Source organism: Mustela nigripes, chromosome 3 (assembly GCF_022355385.1).
Source record: "Mustela nigripes isolate SB6536 chromosome 3, MUSNIG.SB6536, whole genome shotgun sequence".
Lineage (NCBI taxonomy): Eukaryota > Metazoa > Chordata > Mammalia > Carnivora > Mustelidae > Mustela > Mustela nigripes.
This window is the reverse complement of record NC_081559.1, coordinates 65424824-65445737: the sequence shown is the minus strand read 5'-3', so window position 1 is coordinate 65445737 and position 20914 is coordinate 65424824. Positions and strand designations below refer to the sequence as shown.

Genomic DNA, 20914 nt, shown 5'->3' with positions numbered 1-20914 from the left:
GGATATCTCAATTCAAACTCCAGCCAGACATATGGTGTGTTACTTAGACACTGAATCAATTTCCCCATCTATAAAATGAGGGAAAGACACATATCTTAAGGAAATTAAATGAAACATTAATATAACACTAAGCACATCATTATAAAAATTATGACCACATGTGTAACATATTACATGATACTGAGCTAGCTATATATTCATAAAACCTTATTATTTTCCTGATTTTAAAAACATAATGCAGTATCTTCAGTTCTAATCAATAAAATATTTTATCCCTAGATTAATCTCATTCCATCTTACCAAACTATCTGTATGTGATGTATAATTGCTTTCTTCTACTCAAAAAATATGTGAATATAACTTTTTAGCAAGTACAGTATCCCAAAAATGAAAGATACACATATAAATAAACTTAAGCCTTTTTAAAAAATCCTAAAGTTTAATTATATTATTGTGTGTGGGGAAAGATTAGCTATGTACAAATCTTTACTATTAGAAGCTACAGCATATATGCCTTAGCTCTCTTAATCTAGTCCAAATTAACTAATTCACTGGACAAATGAGCCCCCATTCCTAATGTAAAACATACTAATACCCATAACATACAGAACGCACAAAGCTAGTAACCTGCTCCGTAGTACATGAGCCAAGATATATGCTTATCCAGAGTCCATTTTGTTTCTGTTCACGCTAACTGTTTTGTTATAAATTTTAAATTAAAAGTACATAAACTGATGAAATATAAAGACAGGTATGACAAAAACTGAATCATAAGCTTTTGAGAGACAATAAAAATGTCTTAAGAAAATGCTAAAAATCTTAGAGAAAAATCATAAAAACCTAGAATTTTTGCACTCAGATTGCTTTATACAGATTTTTTGTTTTAACTCCGAAGAAACTGAAACTGGAAATCACAGATGATGCCTTACAGAAGTGATGAGGGAGAACTCCAGACATGGAAACCAAAACGTAAAAATGCTTTGCCCAAAATTAACAGATTAGAGAATGAACAAGCATCTCTGTATTTTAAGTTAAAATGCACTGTTTAATACATGTATCATTTTTTAATGATAACTTACTTTAACCAACTTTTTCAACTAACCATCTACTTGTGAAACTCATCAGTGGGGGCGCACTGGGTGGCTCAGTGGGTTAAGCATTGGCCTTCGTCTCAGGCCCTGATCTCAGGGTCTTGCCCTGGGATGGAGCCCAGTGGGGAGTCGGCTTCTCCCTCTCCTTTCGCCTCTCCCCCCTCTGGTGTGGGCTCTCTCTCTCTGTCTCTCTCTTGACCACAAGAGCTCACTCTCTCACAAACAAACAGTATCTTTTTTAAAAATTTAAAATATTTTTTAAAATAAAAATAAACTCATCAGTGAAGGGGCTTCTATTGTACTTCTAATTTTCCATACATTAAATTTAGGTTTCAGTCCATGAAATTATTTTACCTAACTCTTAAATTTAATAGTATGTAAGAACAGGACCCACAAAGTTAAGTATGCACTCTTTTAGTGCCTCTCAATAGGAGAGAGAGTGTAACTGAATGAAGAAGTGGGGCTTCTACAAACCACATACACCTGAGATTAGAAAGCCATCTCTGACTGACAACTGCTGCCACCATGAGTTGGTGGGCAGTTGATATTAATGGGACAGTGCTCAGTGATGATGGAATTTAAAATTTTTTAAACACTGAAAATCACTGTTCTATTTAATTGAAACCAGAAGATGAATAAGCAGAATAAAATAAATCAAAATGACTACTTTCCTGGCACTGCTGTAAATACTATTGTTCTTATGAAAAACACCTTGGAACTTTTAGTAAAATAAAGTGACTAGGACTTCTATTTTTCCCCAACTGAGATTTACTCATCAACAAATATTTATTCAGCATTTACTGAGGGCCAGGTATTCTTTTAAGTTCTGAGAATAAATAAGTCAAAACTTATACAGTCTCTCCACTGAGATTAATATAAGACAGTGTGATATGGCTATCATAAACTAAGTACAAGAAGTCATAAGAATAAATACAGCTAGTCTACAATTCAGGAAAAGACTCTAACTTAGGAAGTGATGTCTAAACTAAGATCTAAAGAATGAAGGAGGAATTAGGATCAGCCAAATAAACCAGGGATGGGAGAGGAAATGGTGTTGTAGGTAGAGGAAGCAATATTAAAAAAGGATGCAATCTTTGGGACAAAGAATGCAGAGGATAGATGGCACAAATGAAGCCAGAGGGCCTTAAAAATCAGCTCCAGGAGTTTGAAGTTCATGTGAAGAAGATGGCAAGCCACTGGGGGGTAGGGTTGAGAGACAGGGACATGATCAGAAGTGCAGTGTGGAAAGTGACCAAAGGAAGGTGATGATGGCTAGTGGTATGAGGCCTAGAGATGTCAATGGCTTAAACTATGGCGGTGGCATGAAGATGTAAAGATGAAAAGAACAGCTATTTAAAGATGTTTAGAAGGTTCAAATGCAGACTTGATGATGTTTATTAAATCTACAAGGAGCACGAAGAAGTCAAAAAAGACCCACAGGTTTTTAAGTTGGGCAGCTGCATAGGTGGTTGACAGTGGTACCAAAACACACACTTGCGTACTCATATACGCATACATATATACACACTCACACACACACAATAATAGAAAAGAAGCAAGCTTGATGGAGCGATAAGAAGGAATTTTTGGTGTGGACATTGTGTGTTTGAGGTACTTGCAGAGATTCAAAGAATACAGCTCAATAAACAGTTTAATATGCAGGACAGAACAATCTGGGATTAGTACATCTATAGACATTCCTATGGCTATGCAACATATGGCTTTTGGGGGTTTGGGAGTGGGTTTGGGTTGGGTTTTTTTTTTTAGTTTTGTGTGTGTGTGAGAGAGTGAGTGTGCAAGAGCGTGGGGGAGAGGGGCAGAAGGAGAGAGAAAGAATCTTAAGCAGGTTCCATACCCAGTGCAGAGCCCACCACGGGGCTCGATCTCATGACCCTGAAATCACAACCTGAGCTGAAATCAAGAGTCAGATGCTTAACCAACTGAGCCACCCAGGCATTCCTGCAACATATGGTTTTAAGTTTCCATTTTATACAGATTGTTTCATAAGACAAATTATAAAATTTCAGGGATATGAATAGCTATATTTAGAATCACAAAGTAATAAGGTACAGAAGAAAATATAACAAAGTAAAAGTGTAAGGTAGTGATCCCTTACTACTAGAGGTTTTTTCCATTTAATCTTTAGCTATTTCTGAGCCCATGTGAATTCTCATTGTATCAGCTTCTATGTTTACTAATAGTATAGACAAAATTTTCAAATACTGTCTAATGAAAATTTCTGCAAAAGCTAGATAGATTTATTAAAAAAACAAAGTATAGAGATCCTACTGTAGAATCTGTAGCGAGTTATAGGTAGGTCAAAATATTTAAAGCCTATTCTAATACTCTTGATGTAAAAACAGGAAAGTTTATGGTGCTTTTAGAAAGCCAGTAAAAATGTAACATGAAACATAACGCTACTTTTAAAAGAGGACCAAAACACCATGGGAGCTAAAAACCATTTTAGACCTAGGCTTAGAAATAATGTAACTTACTGCTGGAAGAAATACATTTTATACTTAAAGATCTTAGCAATGATACCACCAGCTACTTAGCTTCCAGAAAATTCAATTTGTGTAAGAATTTTCAGAATAGACTAACTGTATTAGAAGGCAAGTATATACAGAAGGCAAAAATAAGACTTTGCAGTATGATTTTAGAAAATATGGGAAAAGTGAGAAGAGCAAAAATACGCCTGGGTGGCTCAGTTGGTTGAGCAGCTGCCTTCGGCTCAGGTCATGATCCCAGCGTCCTGGGATCGAGTCCCACATTGGGCTACTTGCTCGGCAGGGAGCCTGCTTCTCCCTCTGCCTCTGCCTGCCATTCTGTCTGCCTGTGTTCACTCTCATTCCCTCTCTCTCTCTCTGATAAATAAATAAAAATATTTAAAAAAAAAAAGTTTAAAAATACCAGGACAAAGTGCAAAAAACACCAACATCAACAGGAGAAGCAGTAAAGAGCTTTGGGCCACAGAAAGAACAGACAATCAACAGTGTGAAATGCTGCTGAAAATCAGTAAAGATAAGGTCCGAAGAGTGGCCACAGGTTTCCCCATCATGTATGTCATGAAAAGGGTGATCCCATAATTTCCTGTATAAAATGGGACACTTTTGAGAGTAAAGGAGATTGTATGAATAACTATGTCAGAACAATAGCATTACTTGGAGCCATTCTGGGAAAAGTAGAACATGTAGACCAGTGGAGTCACAATTTCAGAGAGAGCAACAAAATGGTGGAAGTGGACACTAGACTGAAGCCGGTTACTGAGTGACTAAAAAGCAAGGAAACAAACAAACTCAAGAAATCTGGCTACAGAAAAAATATAAGAATGAAACACATCTTCTCAAACATTCTTCCTTAAAGATCAAGTACAAACAATATGTAACTAATTAGCATAGCTAAACCATTTAGTCAAGAAAAAGGAACTCCAGATGCTTTCCAAAAGAGCAGATATTTCTAACTTTTAAAAGTTTTCTAGTTTAGGGGGGTCTGGGTGGTGCAATCAGTTAAGTATCTGACTCTTGATTTCAGCCTAGGTCATGAGATAGAGCCTGGCGTTGGGCTTTATACTCAGTATGGAGTCTACTAAAGACACTCTCTCACTCTGTCCTGCCTTACCTCTCTTTCTCTCTCAAACAAATAATATCTTTAAAAATTCAAAACAATTTTTAAAATTAAAGTTTTCTAGTTTATAAATTAAAAATACTCTTTTAGGGAAAAGTCTTTCTCTAAATATATAATTCGATATATAAGAATATCATTGACACAAATGGATTATGATAGATACCATTTCAAAAAAGGACAAGCAATATATATAATATATGTAGCTGAATATTCAGAAGAAAGGGTCATCTTGTGAAAACAGAAGAGCTATAATACAAAGCACCTTTTAAATTTTCCTTTAAAAAAGTGAAGAGATATATTGCTTAATGTAAATAATGTATTATGCTCTCATTATACCTACAACAGGAAGACAGACTTACATAGTGGGCAGGAGTACAGGTTTAATTCAGACAACTAGCATTACTATTTACAGCTATAAAACCATAGATCATTGACTTCAACTCCCTAAGCCACAGTTCCCTCACCTATAAAATGGAAAAAAACAGTATCTACTTCACAGTTAAATGACATCATACAGAGTACTGAGGAAAGAGCATAGTACATAGTGAGTGCTCAAAAGCTGACAGCTATCATTTTAGCTAGCTATCATTAGCATATATAAGCACTGCATACCGCACTGACCATACAGGTTATGGTGTCAACTGAGAATGGATGACATGAAAACAGAGAGAAAATAGTAGCTGATATGCAAAAGGAGGTAACAGTGAAACAAAGCAAGACTCAACTACAAGATCCCTCCTCCAAAGATAATGGAAAGGTCCTAGCTTTGATCTCAGGTATGTTGCTAAAGTTTAGCACCATGTGCCAACTTGTAAGACACAGTACTATCAATGTGGACCTGCGTTGTGTCATGGTTAAGGGTAGACATCAGGAGATAAGAAGACCTTGGCTCTGTCATTTACTAGCTGTCTAACCTATGGTAAATGCGTTAACTTCTCTAAGTCTCAATTTACTCATCTTTAAAGTGGGAATAATACGGATAGTAATAATACCAATCTCAAAGAACTGTTCAGAAACTCAACTGAGACAACATATAAATGGTATTAATACAGTGCCCCGTACACAGCAAATACTCAAATAAAACAAATTATTACAGGGAGGTAAAGTTAAGATGAAAGACCACAGTGAAATGAGAATGGGAGGAGATCCTAGAAATATTATAGTAGTTTGAGGAGTATCAATCATCTAGTGGGCACAAAAGAAAAAAACTAAAGACCTCTCTAAGGGAAAAGAAGAAAAAAGGAAAGATTTATTTCAACTTTTAAATTTAAAACTATAGGCATATAAAAATGTCTAAGGCAGATAATACAAATTTATAATTAAAAAATAGGAACATGACTAATAAAGAAATGGTTAAATTATGGTAAAGTCATATGACATTAATACCTGCAACCATTAAAAAACATGTTTTCAACACATACAATAGAGCAGCATATTTTTAAAGTATTATTTGAATCTGTAAATATACTCATATCATACAAAAAGACAGAAAAGAACTATCCAAAACTGTTAACAGTTATTTGTGAATAACAAAGCTAAAGGTAATTTTAAAGTTTGCCTTAAAAATAATAATGTTGGTCTTTAAATTTTGATGAAAATTTTCAAAAAATTCTTTAACAAAGATGTATTACTTCATAATATTTTTAAAGCTATTTTAACCATGTAAGGAGGTTTTTAAGACTAGTTACACAAAGTATACCAATAATAAAACTAGTGAAATAATTCTGAGTTTACCTTGTAGCTCACTTTTAATAAGGCAACTTTCCATCATGTATAATAGCACAGTGACCATAATATCCAGCAGCTGACATTCTTCTGTTACCTGTCTGGCTAACTCTTCATTGCTGAACAACTGAACACTAATATGCACAATTCTGTTAGACATTGTGTCGGACTCGTGACTTTTCTTCAGTGTTTTCATAATGAAAGCATAATGTTGAACAAACGTTTTTGTGAAAGCAACCTGTAAATTTTTAAATAGGAAGAAAAAAACATATTAGTTTAACTTTGAGTTTTATAATACATTTTCCAATATATTATATTAACATTTTAGAGCTATTTTTAGCTTATGATGACACCCACAGAAATTTTAAAAGTGATTTCAATGATGATGGCAGTCACATTCTTTTGTCTGAAACATTAGCAAAATACTTGGATGGTTAAAAAAAATTTAATAGATATTTAAAATTATTAAAGTTTTAGAACAATTATAAATATCATGATTTAAAAATACCAATTTTCACTTTGGTTACAAATATATCAATTCACTAATGTCGAAGTAGATACCTTTGTTCTGTGCTATCTACCTTAACAAAATCTAAAGTCTCAGCTTAAAACCATACCAGAGGACTTAATATAATTAAAATCAAGAGAATCAATGTGATAAACTCCAAAAGAAATGTCGTCTCCTATTTGACTGGAAAAGTGACCACTATCTGAGTAAATAAATACTCTATGTATCATACACACCACTTCTTCTTTTCTTAACCAGGTATAAAGACATAAAACAATACCATTATTCATTAAAGTATAACTCCTAAAGAGGCTTTACTATATAAACCATAAGGAGAACTACAGCCAAAAACAAAAGGAAGAAGAAGGATAGCATAATTTATTTTCTTTTCATACACTAGGCTGTGTCACTTTGCCATAACCACATGATGATCATAAGTGAGAGTCTAGACCCTCTGGAACTACAGTCTTCACCTATCTACATGTGTATACAGGTCAGTAACTGTTCTGTCTTTAATGGTTATGGCTAGCAGCAACTAACCCTGTGATTTTCTCAAACCTAACCTCACAATCCACTTTTTTTTTTTTTTTTTAAGTAATCTCTACACCTAACATGGGTCTTGAACTCATCACCCCAAGATCAAGAATAGCAAGCTCTACCAACTGAACAAGCCAGATGCCCCTATAATCCCACAATCTAAATTCAGCTGACCGCTTAAACATTCTCATAGCACTTTGTAACTCTCCTTTGGAGAACCTACCACAATTTAATTGACTACATATTTACTTGTGGAATTATGTTTTTGTGTGTCCCCTAGCATTCTCTTTGGACCAAGTTCCATGCAGACAGACTACTCTTAGGAATACTGCTTTGTAAAGCTGCTTTGCCTCAGATCTATGATCCTGTGCTTTTTGTGCAAAACCTACTTTAACAACAAAAGAAGCTAATGCTTTTTATTAGTGTTATCTCAGTCCTTGAAGCTACAATAAAATAAGGCACAGCTTAAAAACAATTTCAAAATTTCATGATGAAAAGGCAAAGAAAGAGGAGCAAAGTTCAGAAAGGAAGGGAAAAAACATAGATACCTTATACTCTTGATCTGGAAGCATGTTGAGTAAGAAAGTTACCATCTTCTGAGGGAATTCATACTTTATAGTCCAAAACAATAGTTCTTCTAGAAAACTTTTATGTTTCAAAACATCCATTATAGATTGATCTACATTAAAAAAAGAAAACTTAGAACCTAATGACTTAAGCTGCTCATCTCATTTAAACCCTACTATAATTAATAACCATTAACTTCAAACACTTGAGTGTATCAACAAATTAAGGACACCCTTTCAATAATTCAATAATACTGACATCATCAATCCAGGTTTCTACAATTTCCATGGTAAACAATAAAATACTTAATCCTTATATTTAAATAGGAAGCAGTTACTTAAAAAATAAGTAATTACTTGCCCTTAACATAAGTAATTTATCTAAAATTTCTAAGATTCAAAATAATTATCCTACAAGAACAATATTTATGGTATTTTACTAATATTAATAGTAATAATAATTTTAAGCTAAAAACAAAATATTAAAGACATAAAGCCCAAAGTTATTGAATCTTTTCATTTTTAGTTTTTAAAGAAAAGGGGGGAAATTGTTATAGGAGTCAATAATTTATTTCTTTAAAATTGTTCTTCAGAAATGAAATACTAATGGGACGCCTGGGTGGCTCAGTTGGTTAAGCAGCTGCCTTCGGCTCAGGTCATGATCCCAGCGTCCTGGGATCGAGTCCCACATCGGGCTCCTTGCCCCGTGGGGAGCCTGCCTCTCCCTCTGACTCTGCCTGCCACTCTGCCTGTGCGCTCGCTCTCGCTCTCTCTCTCTCTCTCTGACAAAAAAAAAAAAAATCTAGAAATGAAATACTAATTTTGCTACAGGAAGTAATTACTAATGTATTGCTTACTCTAGTATATATAGAAGCATTTACTTCTTATCTAGTAAGAATATACCAGGAAAATTATAAAGAATGCTATACATTCTTACTTTCTCTGGACTCAAGATGCCCTTCTTTATGCACAGGGAAACAGAAAATGGATGCCCCTTTTAAATATAAGGATTCAAAAAGGGATAAAATTACTACACAGCCAATTTCTAAGCTACTCCTTGAGGACTACTCTGTCTCCTACTAATCTCTGCAACCTTGTCACACTGAATCAACAGAAAGGTCTCAACAGGTATATAATGAACTGAATATTTTTAATACTTTGGCTATTTCCTTCTCTCACCTTAGTGTCTATCCCTAAAAAAGAACTACAAAATTCTGACTTCATCTTTGTTGGAAGAAATGATCTTGGGCTTAGGCTACTTCTCTGGATTATCAGGTCCATTATAAGGACACTTTAGAGGATACAACAAGTGTCAACTGTGAATGGATTGGTTCAGTGATAATGCTTACACAAGGACTAGAGTTAAACAAAGGATTCTAAAAAGTAGTATTACATACGACAAAATACCCATGTATAGCCCTAAATTGAATTATAGTTCAAGTTGTCTTGTAGAGTAACCCTGAAGCATTTTTTCAATTAACCCTACCCTACCTCAGTCTCACAGTTCTCCTATTACTGAGTAATGTGGTCACACCACATCTCCTCAGGTCATGGGTCTAAAAATGTCACAATAAGGGCACCTGAGGGGCTCAGCCAGTTAAGCATCCAACTCTTGATTTCGACTCAGGTTATCGTGTCAGGGTCCTGAGATTTAGCCCTACATTTGGCTCTACGCTCAGCACAGGGTGTGCTTGTCCCTCTCCCTCTGCTCCTTCCCCTTCTTGCACTCACACACTCTCTCTCCAAAATAAATAAAATCTTTTTTAAAAAATGTAACAATAAGCAGGCCATCAATAAGCATGCCATATCTCTCTTGATTCTTCTTTAAAACATTCTGATTTTTTTTTAAAGATTTTATTTGACAGACAGAGATCACAAATAGGCAGAGAGGCAGGCAGGAGGGGGGGGGAGCAGGCTCCCTGCTGAGCAGAGAGCCTGATGCGGGGATCAATCCCAGGACCCTGGGATCATGACCTGAGCCAAAGGCAGAGGCTTTAACCCACTGAGCCACCCAGGTGCCCCTAAAACATTCTGATTTTAACAGGCTTGAATCAATACTTATTAGACACAACTTTAACCCAATTTTTCTGTTAATAATTAATAACCCATTATTTTTAGAATAACTTTTAGAATCTCCATTATTCTGGAGATACTACAAATTTAACTACAGAGAGCCAAAAGTTATATCCCAATTTCCTAACTCCCTTTCAGTTTGCCTTTGGTATAAATATAAGGATTTATATTTAAGGATTTAACATTTAATAGCGATAAAAATATAAATGCAGGGGCGCCTGGGTGGCTCAGGCCAGGATCCTGGGATCAAGCCCCACATCAGGCTCTCTGCTCAGCAGATAGCCTGCTTCTCTCTCTCTCTCTCTGCCTGCTGCTCTGCCTACTTGTGATCCCTGTCTGTCAAATAAACAAATAAAAATCTTCAAAAATTAAAAAAAAATTTATATATAACTATACTATACATCTCAGTGGAAACTATTTATTCTTTATTTTCTAAATGTCAGAATTTTCTACTTATAAAACAGAAATATCTTCCTCCTGAATTAGATCATTCCCAGGATACAACAATGATTTTAAAAATAGAAATAAATAAATCTTGCAAAAACTGAGGTAAAATATATTCAAAGGCACACACTGACAGATTCAAAGCCAAAAAAATAAAATTAGGGCCCAAGTCAATCAGACGGACAAAATTATATTCTAATTTTGAATATAACCCAGAGCATATTACTGATGTCAGTTTAAGTCTTACAATTCATTTAGCACTAATATGATTGAAAATTTTATACTACCAAAAAAATAAATTAATTACATCCTCAAAGATAAGTGTTTCTAAAAATATTTACAAAGTTCAACATGAGTGATGTGCTTTGTGTTATGCTATGGAGATGTGGTTAGAATGCTTCCATTAGTTATGTATAACAACATATTTGCCTTTAAAATCTGGATTTAAATTGTCATGATTTTTAGAATGCCTAAACTACCTTAAGCCAAACTGTAAAAAGAGATTTTTGAGCAATCAGTATGTGGTACAAATGCATGAGTAACATAAAGATTTTCATTAGACAGCTGAGTCCAGAATCCATAACTCAGGAGCTCAATAATCTCAGCCATGTTAGCTGAAGCCCTATAGGCCTCCGTTTCTTCATCCTTAACATTTAGGTTTAGAGACGAGACAGTGAATGTGGCACAGTGCCTCAACCTCTTGCCTATTATTATCTTTTATTTTCAGCTCACTTTCAAACCACTGAACCAAATTCTTACAAAAACTAAACCAATTCTTGGACTTCTGTTATCTTCAAAAACAACTACCACTTTTTGAAAACAGAGGTTCTACTAATTCAAAAAGCCATTTCTTCCATGCACATACTTAAAGAAAAATTGGTAACTGATCAAGTCTTAAATCTCTGTAGCACTTCTCACCAGTGGAGGAAAGAAGAGAATCTAATCTCAAATATGAAAAAAAATCAGGAATAAAATAAGCTTCAATTTTAAGTCTCCATAGAAAGTATCTTCACCCAACATTTGACCAGACTGTAGGAAAACAATGACCTCTCACACCATATCAAGTATTTTTTTAAGACATCTCTAAAACTGAAACTCAAGTATGTATCTAAGAGTCCACTTCAACTCAGATGTATGTCAAGGACTCAGGTAAACACACAGACAACTCTGGTAAGTCAAAGGCCAGGTCACCATATTAGTTCTCATTTCCTTCAGGCATCAAAATTTCCCTGCTAGGAAAGGAAGAAGGGGAACATGTGTACACATGTGCATCCTGGACCACAGATCAAATTTCATGCCCTTTGCTAGGGTGGAGCCAAGGGCAGGCCACCCCAAGATGGACTCCTTTGGTATGAAGATGAGGAGGTTTCTCAAAAAAATAAACACAAATACCATGTAATCCAGTAATTCCACTACTGGGTATTTAACCAAAGAAAACCAAAACACTAATTTGAAAAGATATAGGCACCCCTATGTTTACTGCAGCATTGTTTACAATGGCCAAGATATGGAAGTTTCCATCAACAGACAAATGGATAAGGAAAATGTGGTATATATACACAATGGAACATTAGGCACCCATAATGAAGGATGGGATTGTCATGAGACAACATGATGGACCTAGAGGATATGATGCTAAGTGAAATAAGTCAAACTGAGAAAGACAAATACCATATGATTCCACTCATAGGCGAAATCTAAAATAAATATATATATATATATGTAAATACATGTGTGTATACACACATACACACACACATGCAGAGCAGAATCAGAAGACCTATCAATACACAGAACAAACTGATGGTTGCCAGAACAGAACAGGTGGGGAGATAACCAAAAAAGGGTGAAGGAGAGAGGGAGATACCAGCCTGCAATTATGGAATCAGTAAGTCGCAGGAATAAAAAGCAGACCATAAGGAATACAGTTAGTGATCCTGCCATAGTGATGTTACAGGACAGATGGTAGCTACCTACACTTGTGAACATACCATAACGTAGAAACTTGTCAAATCACTAAGTTGTATACTTGAAACTAATGTAACTTTGTGTGTCAACTATATCAAACAAAAGCAATCAAAATCCAGCAAATTCAGGAAAACCTCTTTGCCTTCCCCATCAACAACTAAAAAGAATTTGGATAGAGGACCTGCTCCAGAAAGAGAGCTATCACCATAGATAACTACATTATGATATAAACTAAGTATGGTAGACAGGGAGGAACCTAGCAAGACCTGTGTCCCATTGTTTCTAAGAGGCCCAGCAAATATTTATTTATCAAATATTTACTCTTTCCCATCTTCCTGTGATTTGCATGTCTTCCCTTTGCAGTTCCAGACCCTTACCCATTTCTCCCTAGTTCAGAATCACCTATATACTTTATTTTGCCTGTTTTGGGAATTTCCACATCTGTGTGAATTCCCCATACATACACCATTAAATTTTATTTTCTCCTGTTAATCTGTTTACTGTCTTCTTAGTCTGGCTAGAAGGATCTTGAGCTGTCCCCAACACTAGGAGCCCCAAATTAAATGCAGCAGCATAACTAACTCTGAACAGACTTGCAAAATGAGCCTCAACTAAAACTGCCTGCTTGCTCCACCTTTCTAAGCAGTTGTAAATATTCCACGAGATACACTCAGCACCAGAAATAATAATTATCTTCATCAAAATAATAATTCAACATCTGGAGACTCTCTAACAGACAGACCATACTATCCCAGGATATAGACCATGTTAAGATTTGGAAATCCATGGCAAAAATCCAGAGCACAGGCTGTCAACGAGTAACAAGTACTCTAGAAAATTTTTTAGTAAGGGTCAAGAAAACAGTGATTAACAGCTTAGGTTCTGGTATTTGAATTAAGGATCTATTTCTCATTTAGTTGTGATCTCTAATATGCCTCCATTTCCTCATTCATAAAATAGTAATAACAGCAATAAAAATAATAACAATAATAATTACTGTTTTGTATGGTGACTTTAAGAATCAAATGAACCAACTTATGTGAAATACCTGGCACTATGTCTAGCATGTACAAAAAGATCAATAAATATTACTCATTATTATCACTAATCTAGTCCCTTACTACAGACGTACCTACTTCCTCCTTTGAGCAAACATATTGAGCCCTACCTGAACCGTTAAAAAAGTGCCACTCATTTTTATTCTCTCCCGCCTCCCACCTCCCTCTCTCACCATCTCTCCCATACTTATGTTTTTTCACTGTAGAAACTACATACCCCAGATTATAAAAAGATGTAACTCAATCTAAACTTTATACCAAAAACACTGGATCCAAATCAAGGAATCAGTGAAAAGATTCACTTTTTTAATGGCTCAAATATTATAATGCACATCTTATGAAACAAATAAATAGACAAAATTCTAATAGTAAGGGTTTCATTTGCTTTTGAGGTCCCCCACAATCACCCCCCTAACAATACTTTCTCCATCATTAGACAAATGTAAGAACATAACTCTCCCTTCAAAATGGCTAGCCCACTAAGTGTTCTTAATGATTAAACAGTTTTAGCTTTTTTTTTAAGTTTTCATTTAAATTCCAGTTAATTAACATACAGTGTCACATTAGTTTCAGGTATACAACAGAGTGATTTAACACTCCATAAACCACCTGGTACTCATCACAACAAGTGCACTCCTTACTCCCCCATCACCTGTTTAACCCATCCTCCCACCTACCTCCCCTCTGTTAACTATCAGTTTGTGTCTATAGTAAAAAATCTGTTTCTTGTTTTTCATTTTTAGCTTTTTACACAAGGAAAAAATTAAATATAAATACCTTTGGTGCTACTGCTTAGTTTGACCCTCTTTCTCTTGCCCAGACCTTGACTCCCATCCTGATCCTCCTGGAGGAAAATAAAATTAGTATCATACACAGTCCTATTCATGAAGTATACATTTCACATAAAGTAGAAATATGCTTACAAATTATGTTAAATATGTAACACAGGCATGCTTACATAGTATTAATCAACACATTTCACTTTTATGTATATACCATAATAAATTTTTTTATTTTAAAATTAGAATATATAATGAAAATCCTTAGTATTAAAATACAAGAACTCTTAAATTTAATCTGTGCTTTTAATGAAAGACTTGTAAGACCCGAAAATGTCAAAATAAAAAATTTCCAATAAAAAAAACTTTCCTAACCTTATAAATGTAACATCAAATGCACAAAGAATATAAAGAGGAGGAGGAAAGCAGATTAGCACAGGAAGAAAGGAGAGCAAGGGAAGAGGGCTAAAACAATGAATAGAGAAAAGGTTTTGGAGGATCTGAGAGAAAAAATGAGTTCAAAAAATCAAATTCTGAAAAATAAATATAGGACATTAAAAGCTAAATTGACAGTTTAAAAAAAACTTTTTTTAAGTTACTTAGGGAAAAAAAATCCAAGAAGGAAATACAGGCATTTCTGCTTATATGTGATATATTCATTCCTAAAAAAACTCAAATGAAAAATAAGAAAGCCTATGGAGAAAAAAAGATGAGGGGCAGGGTGTATTCTAAACCTTTACAATCTATTCAAGTTTGTAACCAGAGAAGTAACAAAAGCAATAATCAGTCTCTGGGGATATCATTTGGATTCCCACACCAACATCATACAGTGGTTTGAGGCTGTCTCAGGGGATGTTAGCACAGCATCACAACAACAGAATGGGAATCTAGCCAGCTAAGAGAGCACAGAGGGAAAAGGAGCAGAGGAAGCAACAGCCTACTCCTCCTGCAACCAATGTGAAGCTAGAAGTGTGCCTCCTGGGGAGAGAGCCCTGGATGCAAGTGCTCATTTCTAAATTTCTTTAAATGTTGCTGAAAAGGTTCCTGCTGCCCTTGCAGCAGAATTCACGTTTTTTCCCCTCCAGCTGAAGGACAGGATTCTACAACGCATTATCCTAGTTCTCCTGAACTAGGAAAGACTGCATAGGAATCCCAAACCTCCATGTAATACTGACATCTTTTTCCTATTTTCCAACATATATGAGCCAAATGATCTTATAAAGACATGTGGTAGTCTGCTGTACTAACAATGGTGTTGTGCTGGTGGTGGCAGTTCGAACTGTGGTACAAATTCCCAGGTACTTTCTCAATTACAGCCCACCAAATCTCCAAAGCAGAAAAGTAGTCAGTCTTGGCTTCATGCTGCTGTTTTATCAACTAGTATGGCTTTCTTGGCCTACACACCACAGCCTTAACTTCAGGTTTCTGGCAAACCTAGCATCCATCCTCAGGGCTTCGATTTTCCAAAGACACCATTTAGCTCTGTCAATTAGCATTTACCCAGCACTTCCGTATGCCCTCCCTGTGAATCCCGACCTCTGCCAGTCCTCTCTGACCACCTACCACCTGGCAGCAGTACTAACAGTCAAACTACACTCTCCTCCTCTTCTACCACCTTCACTTTCTCTTGGAGTAACTTGCCAAAATGAAATTTGGAGGCTTAAGAGACAAAAAGCAGACACAAGAATATAAAATCATGACACAGGGTCCAGAGGGCTCTAAAGTGTGAGATCTAGCTATCTATCAGCCATTTGTAAAACTGTTCTCCCAATCCTCAGAGAAAAGACAAATTTGAGGGGGGAAAAAATCTATAACCCAGGCTAGGATTACTTCATAATTTCAAATACAAACTCCCTATAAAAAGAGCATCCTTGATCAAGCAATGGTCATGGCATAACAAAGTTCTATAAATTTCCCAACCTTACAGTATAAAAAACAAGTAAAATTAACCAAGCAAAGGAGAGGAAAGCCATTCCAAGAAAAGACAGCATGAACAAAACCACAATGATGAAATCTGGAAACAGACCAGTAAGTTTGGTTTCACATCATGGTACATTATCAAATACAGCTAGGAAGGGAGATACAAGGAAGGGAGGGAAAAATGCACACTCCTGCAATTTTTCTGAATGGCCATTTGTCAATACACATGTCAAAAGCCGCTAGGTATATTTATCATTGCAACGGAAGTTTTAGTTATAGGAATTTATCCTAAAGAAACAGATAAGTGAATAAGGACTAGATGAATAACTATTTATCATAATGTTACCTGTAATGCAAAATAAAAGAAACTTTGGCTTCCAACAGCAGGTGATTAGGTAAATAAATCAGAGCATACCTGTACTCTAAGGAAAACAATGCTAGAGATCTATTTTCATTGTGACCAGATATTTCTTCAAAAACCATTATTAAAAATTAAAAAGGCATGCTATATAGAATAGCATAAAGAGTATAAAACATTTAAGTACTGATAACATACACATATAAAACCTGTTAAAATATATTCCTTATGAAGTTCAAAACTGTCATTAGTGAGAAAAGCAGGCTATAGAGTAGTATGTATAGGATGAAACCATTAAACTATTAAAATATACTATATATAAAATCTGTTAGATTACAGATGTCTACAATTAGCCACCTCTAAATAATAGAGTAATATATAATTTTATATTTTTGTTAACATTTATTTTCTATTTATTCAACAATGAATATGGATTATAGTTTTAAGTTAATAAATAAATTTTAAATATGGTTCTAATTTCCAATCCTGTGACGATCTGCTCAAGATAACTGATTACTATGCTATCTATTACAAGTCCCACATTTTGTCTTGAGAAAAACAATACTTCTAACAACTGGAAGAATTCCCAGAGGTGGGAATTTCAGGATTAAGGAAGATGAAAATACAGTTATCATAACCACAGTGCCACACTCAACCCCAAATCCATGGTAGTAAGTTTCAGCTCTTCCCTATTTATCCATGAAGAAGCAGCAGAGAAAGAACCCTGGGAAAAAAATCACAGTTCAATGGACAAGGAAGGAAGGAAATCAAGTACAACCTCTATCCAGAGAGCATTTGCGCAGCCCAGAAAAACACTTTTGAACTCTTAAATAATACCTGGGCAGGGAAATGACACCTTACCACATGTGTTTCAGGCACAAAAATATGTATAACGTCCAAAATGAGATAAGATCCCCAAAACCCATTCAAATTCCTAGCCTGTAAAATTTACAACCAAATTAACCTTTCTTATTTTATGAATTTACTGAGCAGATGAAAAAAATATGACCTCCATAAAAAGAAATTGGTAAATTCACAGATGGTTAAAATAATACTCAAAGGCTGTTAATACAGAATATACAAGGCTAAAAGGAATATATAACATATCAGGTTATAAAAATAAAATCCAAAGATCTTGAAGATTAGAACAATAAAATGAAACATAGACTTAAGTAAGCCACTATAATCTGAGACTGTTTACTTTAAATCAACTTTACAAGTATAAAGCAGAGAGGGACCTCTAGCTTGTCAACTGTTCAATGTTGGAGGGATAGGAGGGTCAAAACCTAGGCATTTCATTTTTGACCACTGGGTTCCTGCCAACATCTAGCATAAATGCTAAAAGGCCTACAAAAAAAGAAAAAAAAAAATGGACCTTAACCAACAGTATGCTTATCGAAAGAGAGCCCATGCCTGTGTATGGAATCAAATCACACACTGAAAGGGGAGTGAATAGATGAAAAAGGCATGTACAGCAGAAAATATTAAATCACTAAAGCTAAATATTTAAGGAGGTGTCTTATAGAAGTAAAAACAAAAACTTTTCAGGGACAACTGGGTGGCTCAGTCAGTTAAGCATCTGCCTTTGGCATAGGTCACAATCTCAGGGTCCTGAGATCAGCCCTGCATAGGGCTCCCTGCCCAGCAGGGAGTCTGCTTTTCCCTCTCCTCTGCCCTTTCCTGCTGTGCTCCCAATGGCATACCTGTGCACTCCAGCTCGCCTGCTCTCTCAAGTAAGTAAATAAATCTTTAAAAAAATAAAAATACTTCTAAAGGAAAAAAATAAGAAATGTGTGAAAATTACAATATTTAGCAAGTATTGAGAACATCCTTATATATAATAATTAGAGCTATCAAACAAAAGAACAAGTTGCCTCAGAAACTAAGTAAACTCCCTATCATTCCAAGTGTTTATGAAAAGGCTTACCAACTGTCAGGAATGTTGTAAAATCAATTCCTGCACTGGAAAAGCAATTCACTAGACATTTCTAAGCTCCTGCCTAAAGTTTCTATGATTCTCTACCTCATAACCATTAATGTAATTTTTTATGATTAGAATTAAACCTTCTACCCCAAAATAAAACTAAATAATACTAATTTTTTTCTTTTACCTATTAATTTATGAAAAGCAACACTGTCTTTCAATTTCAATAATCCTGCTTTTGCCACACTTTGACAAATTAGTTTTAACTGCTCATCTGGATTCTGTCTTGAATAAAGGCAAGAGTATTGAAAGCATATTTACATAGTAACTTAAAGTATTTCTCAATTACCTAAAAGTATGCAAGAAAAAAAAAAAGACTAGAAGTAAACACACAAAATTAATAAATCATGGTTATCTCTGGATGGTACAGCTGAAAATATTTACCATGTTTTCTTTTTATGCTTTTTACTACTTTTTAATTTTTGCACAATGGACATTCATAATTTTACAGTTTCACGGAGGGAAAAGTGTCTTAAATGCCTTCATCTGTATTAATAGCTAAGTACATCAATGTCACAGAAATTAATGATCTGGTCATTGCACACATACGGACATTGCTATGGTAATGGCGACAGTGAATATAATCTTAAAAAATTATCTTGATTTAAAAGATCCTATTCTCTCTGACAAACTCTAATTAGACCTATGTACATATAATACTACAGATAATCTTCTTTTGAACTGAATTATCTGATGGTTAAAATAAATCTAAACAAAAAATTAATATAAATGTAAATTTAAAAATACTTTATAAAGTCAAATGTGCTTGTTTTCTCTTCAGTTCCATAGAACACAAACAACATTTTCTACTCCTATTTCATATGAGCTATACAAAAAAAGAATAAGAAGTAGTAGTATGAAGAATGTCATGTGTATAAATAGCCCTGCTGAGTACATAATGTTCTAGGGAGAACAGAGACAAATTTCTGACACAACTTGTATGAATAAAATTAAGTCGACTGCAATATGTACCCTCATTCAATAAAACTCTTTACAAATAGAAATCTTGCTGCTGTTAATAGTTTCACATCTGTTCATTTTTAAAACAAAGGGGTAAGAACAGATTACCTCTGGGGTCTCTCCAATTCTAAATTCTTACATTTTTTTAATTGTTACAATCATTTCTCTACAGTAATAATGAAGATGTCACTGCCCTCTTCTCATCCTGTTTTTTTATATCAGTGTTAAATTACAAGAATGAAATCATGAAAAACATCTGCTCAATAATCCCATGGCCCTGTAGGGTAAGGGTATAGAAACTCTAAGCTTTAACCATATCCAGGTCTTCATTAAATTTCAAATATAAATACTAAAAAGCAAACATAACATTTTGGCCTATAGTTGCAGAAAAAAAATCAATATAGCTTTAAAAGCCTTAATGAATTTTAATTCATAATGGTATAAATTAATGGCATTAATAGCTTAATGGCATAAATGGGTTATTTGCTCAGGAACATGTGTATCTGGGTACTCTTCTTCTGTCATACTCTATTTATCTTATTCCTGCATTAGCTTTCTCCTTTACAGAGTTAAAAGGAGTTCACAAAGGTAAAGATCAACTTTAAAAATATGTATCTTACAATCTTAAATGTAAACTTTCATTTTCTTGATCTTCAATAGTAACTACCACACTTAAAGAAAACTCTATAATTTTAATTAAAATCCTACTATAGCCATTTCTGCTTACAGCATTATTTCACTGTCAGGTGACAGTTTTCCCAACAACAACAACAAAAAAAAGCACTGAGTAGATGGAAAAATCTATAATCAATTGTTGGTATGTTAGTTAGCTATAATCACTAGTCATTATTTTGGATAGCAAGTGAATTCAGGAAAAAAAAACAGCAAAGTCATATCTTAGAAGTTTTGAAACGTGTTTACAAATTCTTTGACACTCCTCCTTCTAGAGGTGGGATCTATGTCCCCTCCTACTGAATCTGGACCCACCTTGACAACTGCCAACTAATAAAATGCAGTCTGTTAGTGACACAATGTAACTTCCAAGGCCAGCTCAGAAAAGGCTGTCCAGCTTCTGCTCTCCAGCAGCTCAAATCTGGGAGAAGCCAGTAAATATGTAACAACTTGAGACCTCCACTCTGGAGAAGCCACCTGCAGGCACTCTGGTCAAAAGCCAGCTGAGCTCCTTGCAGACTGTAAGCAATCAACAACCAGTCCTGTCGGTAAGCCACCTTAAATCTCCACTTCAGCTGAGACTTAGAGAACTGCAGTGGCAGCCAGCAACTAATTAGAACTTCATGAGGAAACCCTAATGAGAAATG

The 20914-nt window shown here is 34.9% G+C and overlaps 1 protein-coding gene across 3 annotated transcripts in view; it reads right to left on the bottom strand.

The window, feature by feature from the left end:
* UBR3 (ubiquitin protein ligase E3 component n-recognin 3) overlaps window positions 1–20914 on the bottom strand; it is a 240437-nt gene that overhangs the window by 173816 nt on the left and 45707 nt on the right. For all 3 annotated transcript variants that reach the window (XM_059394142.1, XM_059394144.1, XM_059394143.1), the window contains exons 6-8: window positions 14372–14438; window positions 8034–8164; window positions 6450–6678 (exon numbers count right to left, since the gene is read on the bottom strand). In XM_059394142.1, the coding sequence (XP_059250125.1) occupies window positions 6450–6678; window positions 8034–8164; window positions 14372–14438 (427 nt within the window). The remainder of the gene's footprint in view (window positions 1–6449; window positions 6679–8033; window positions 8165–14371; window positions 14439–20914) is intronic.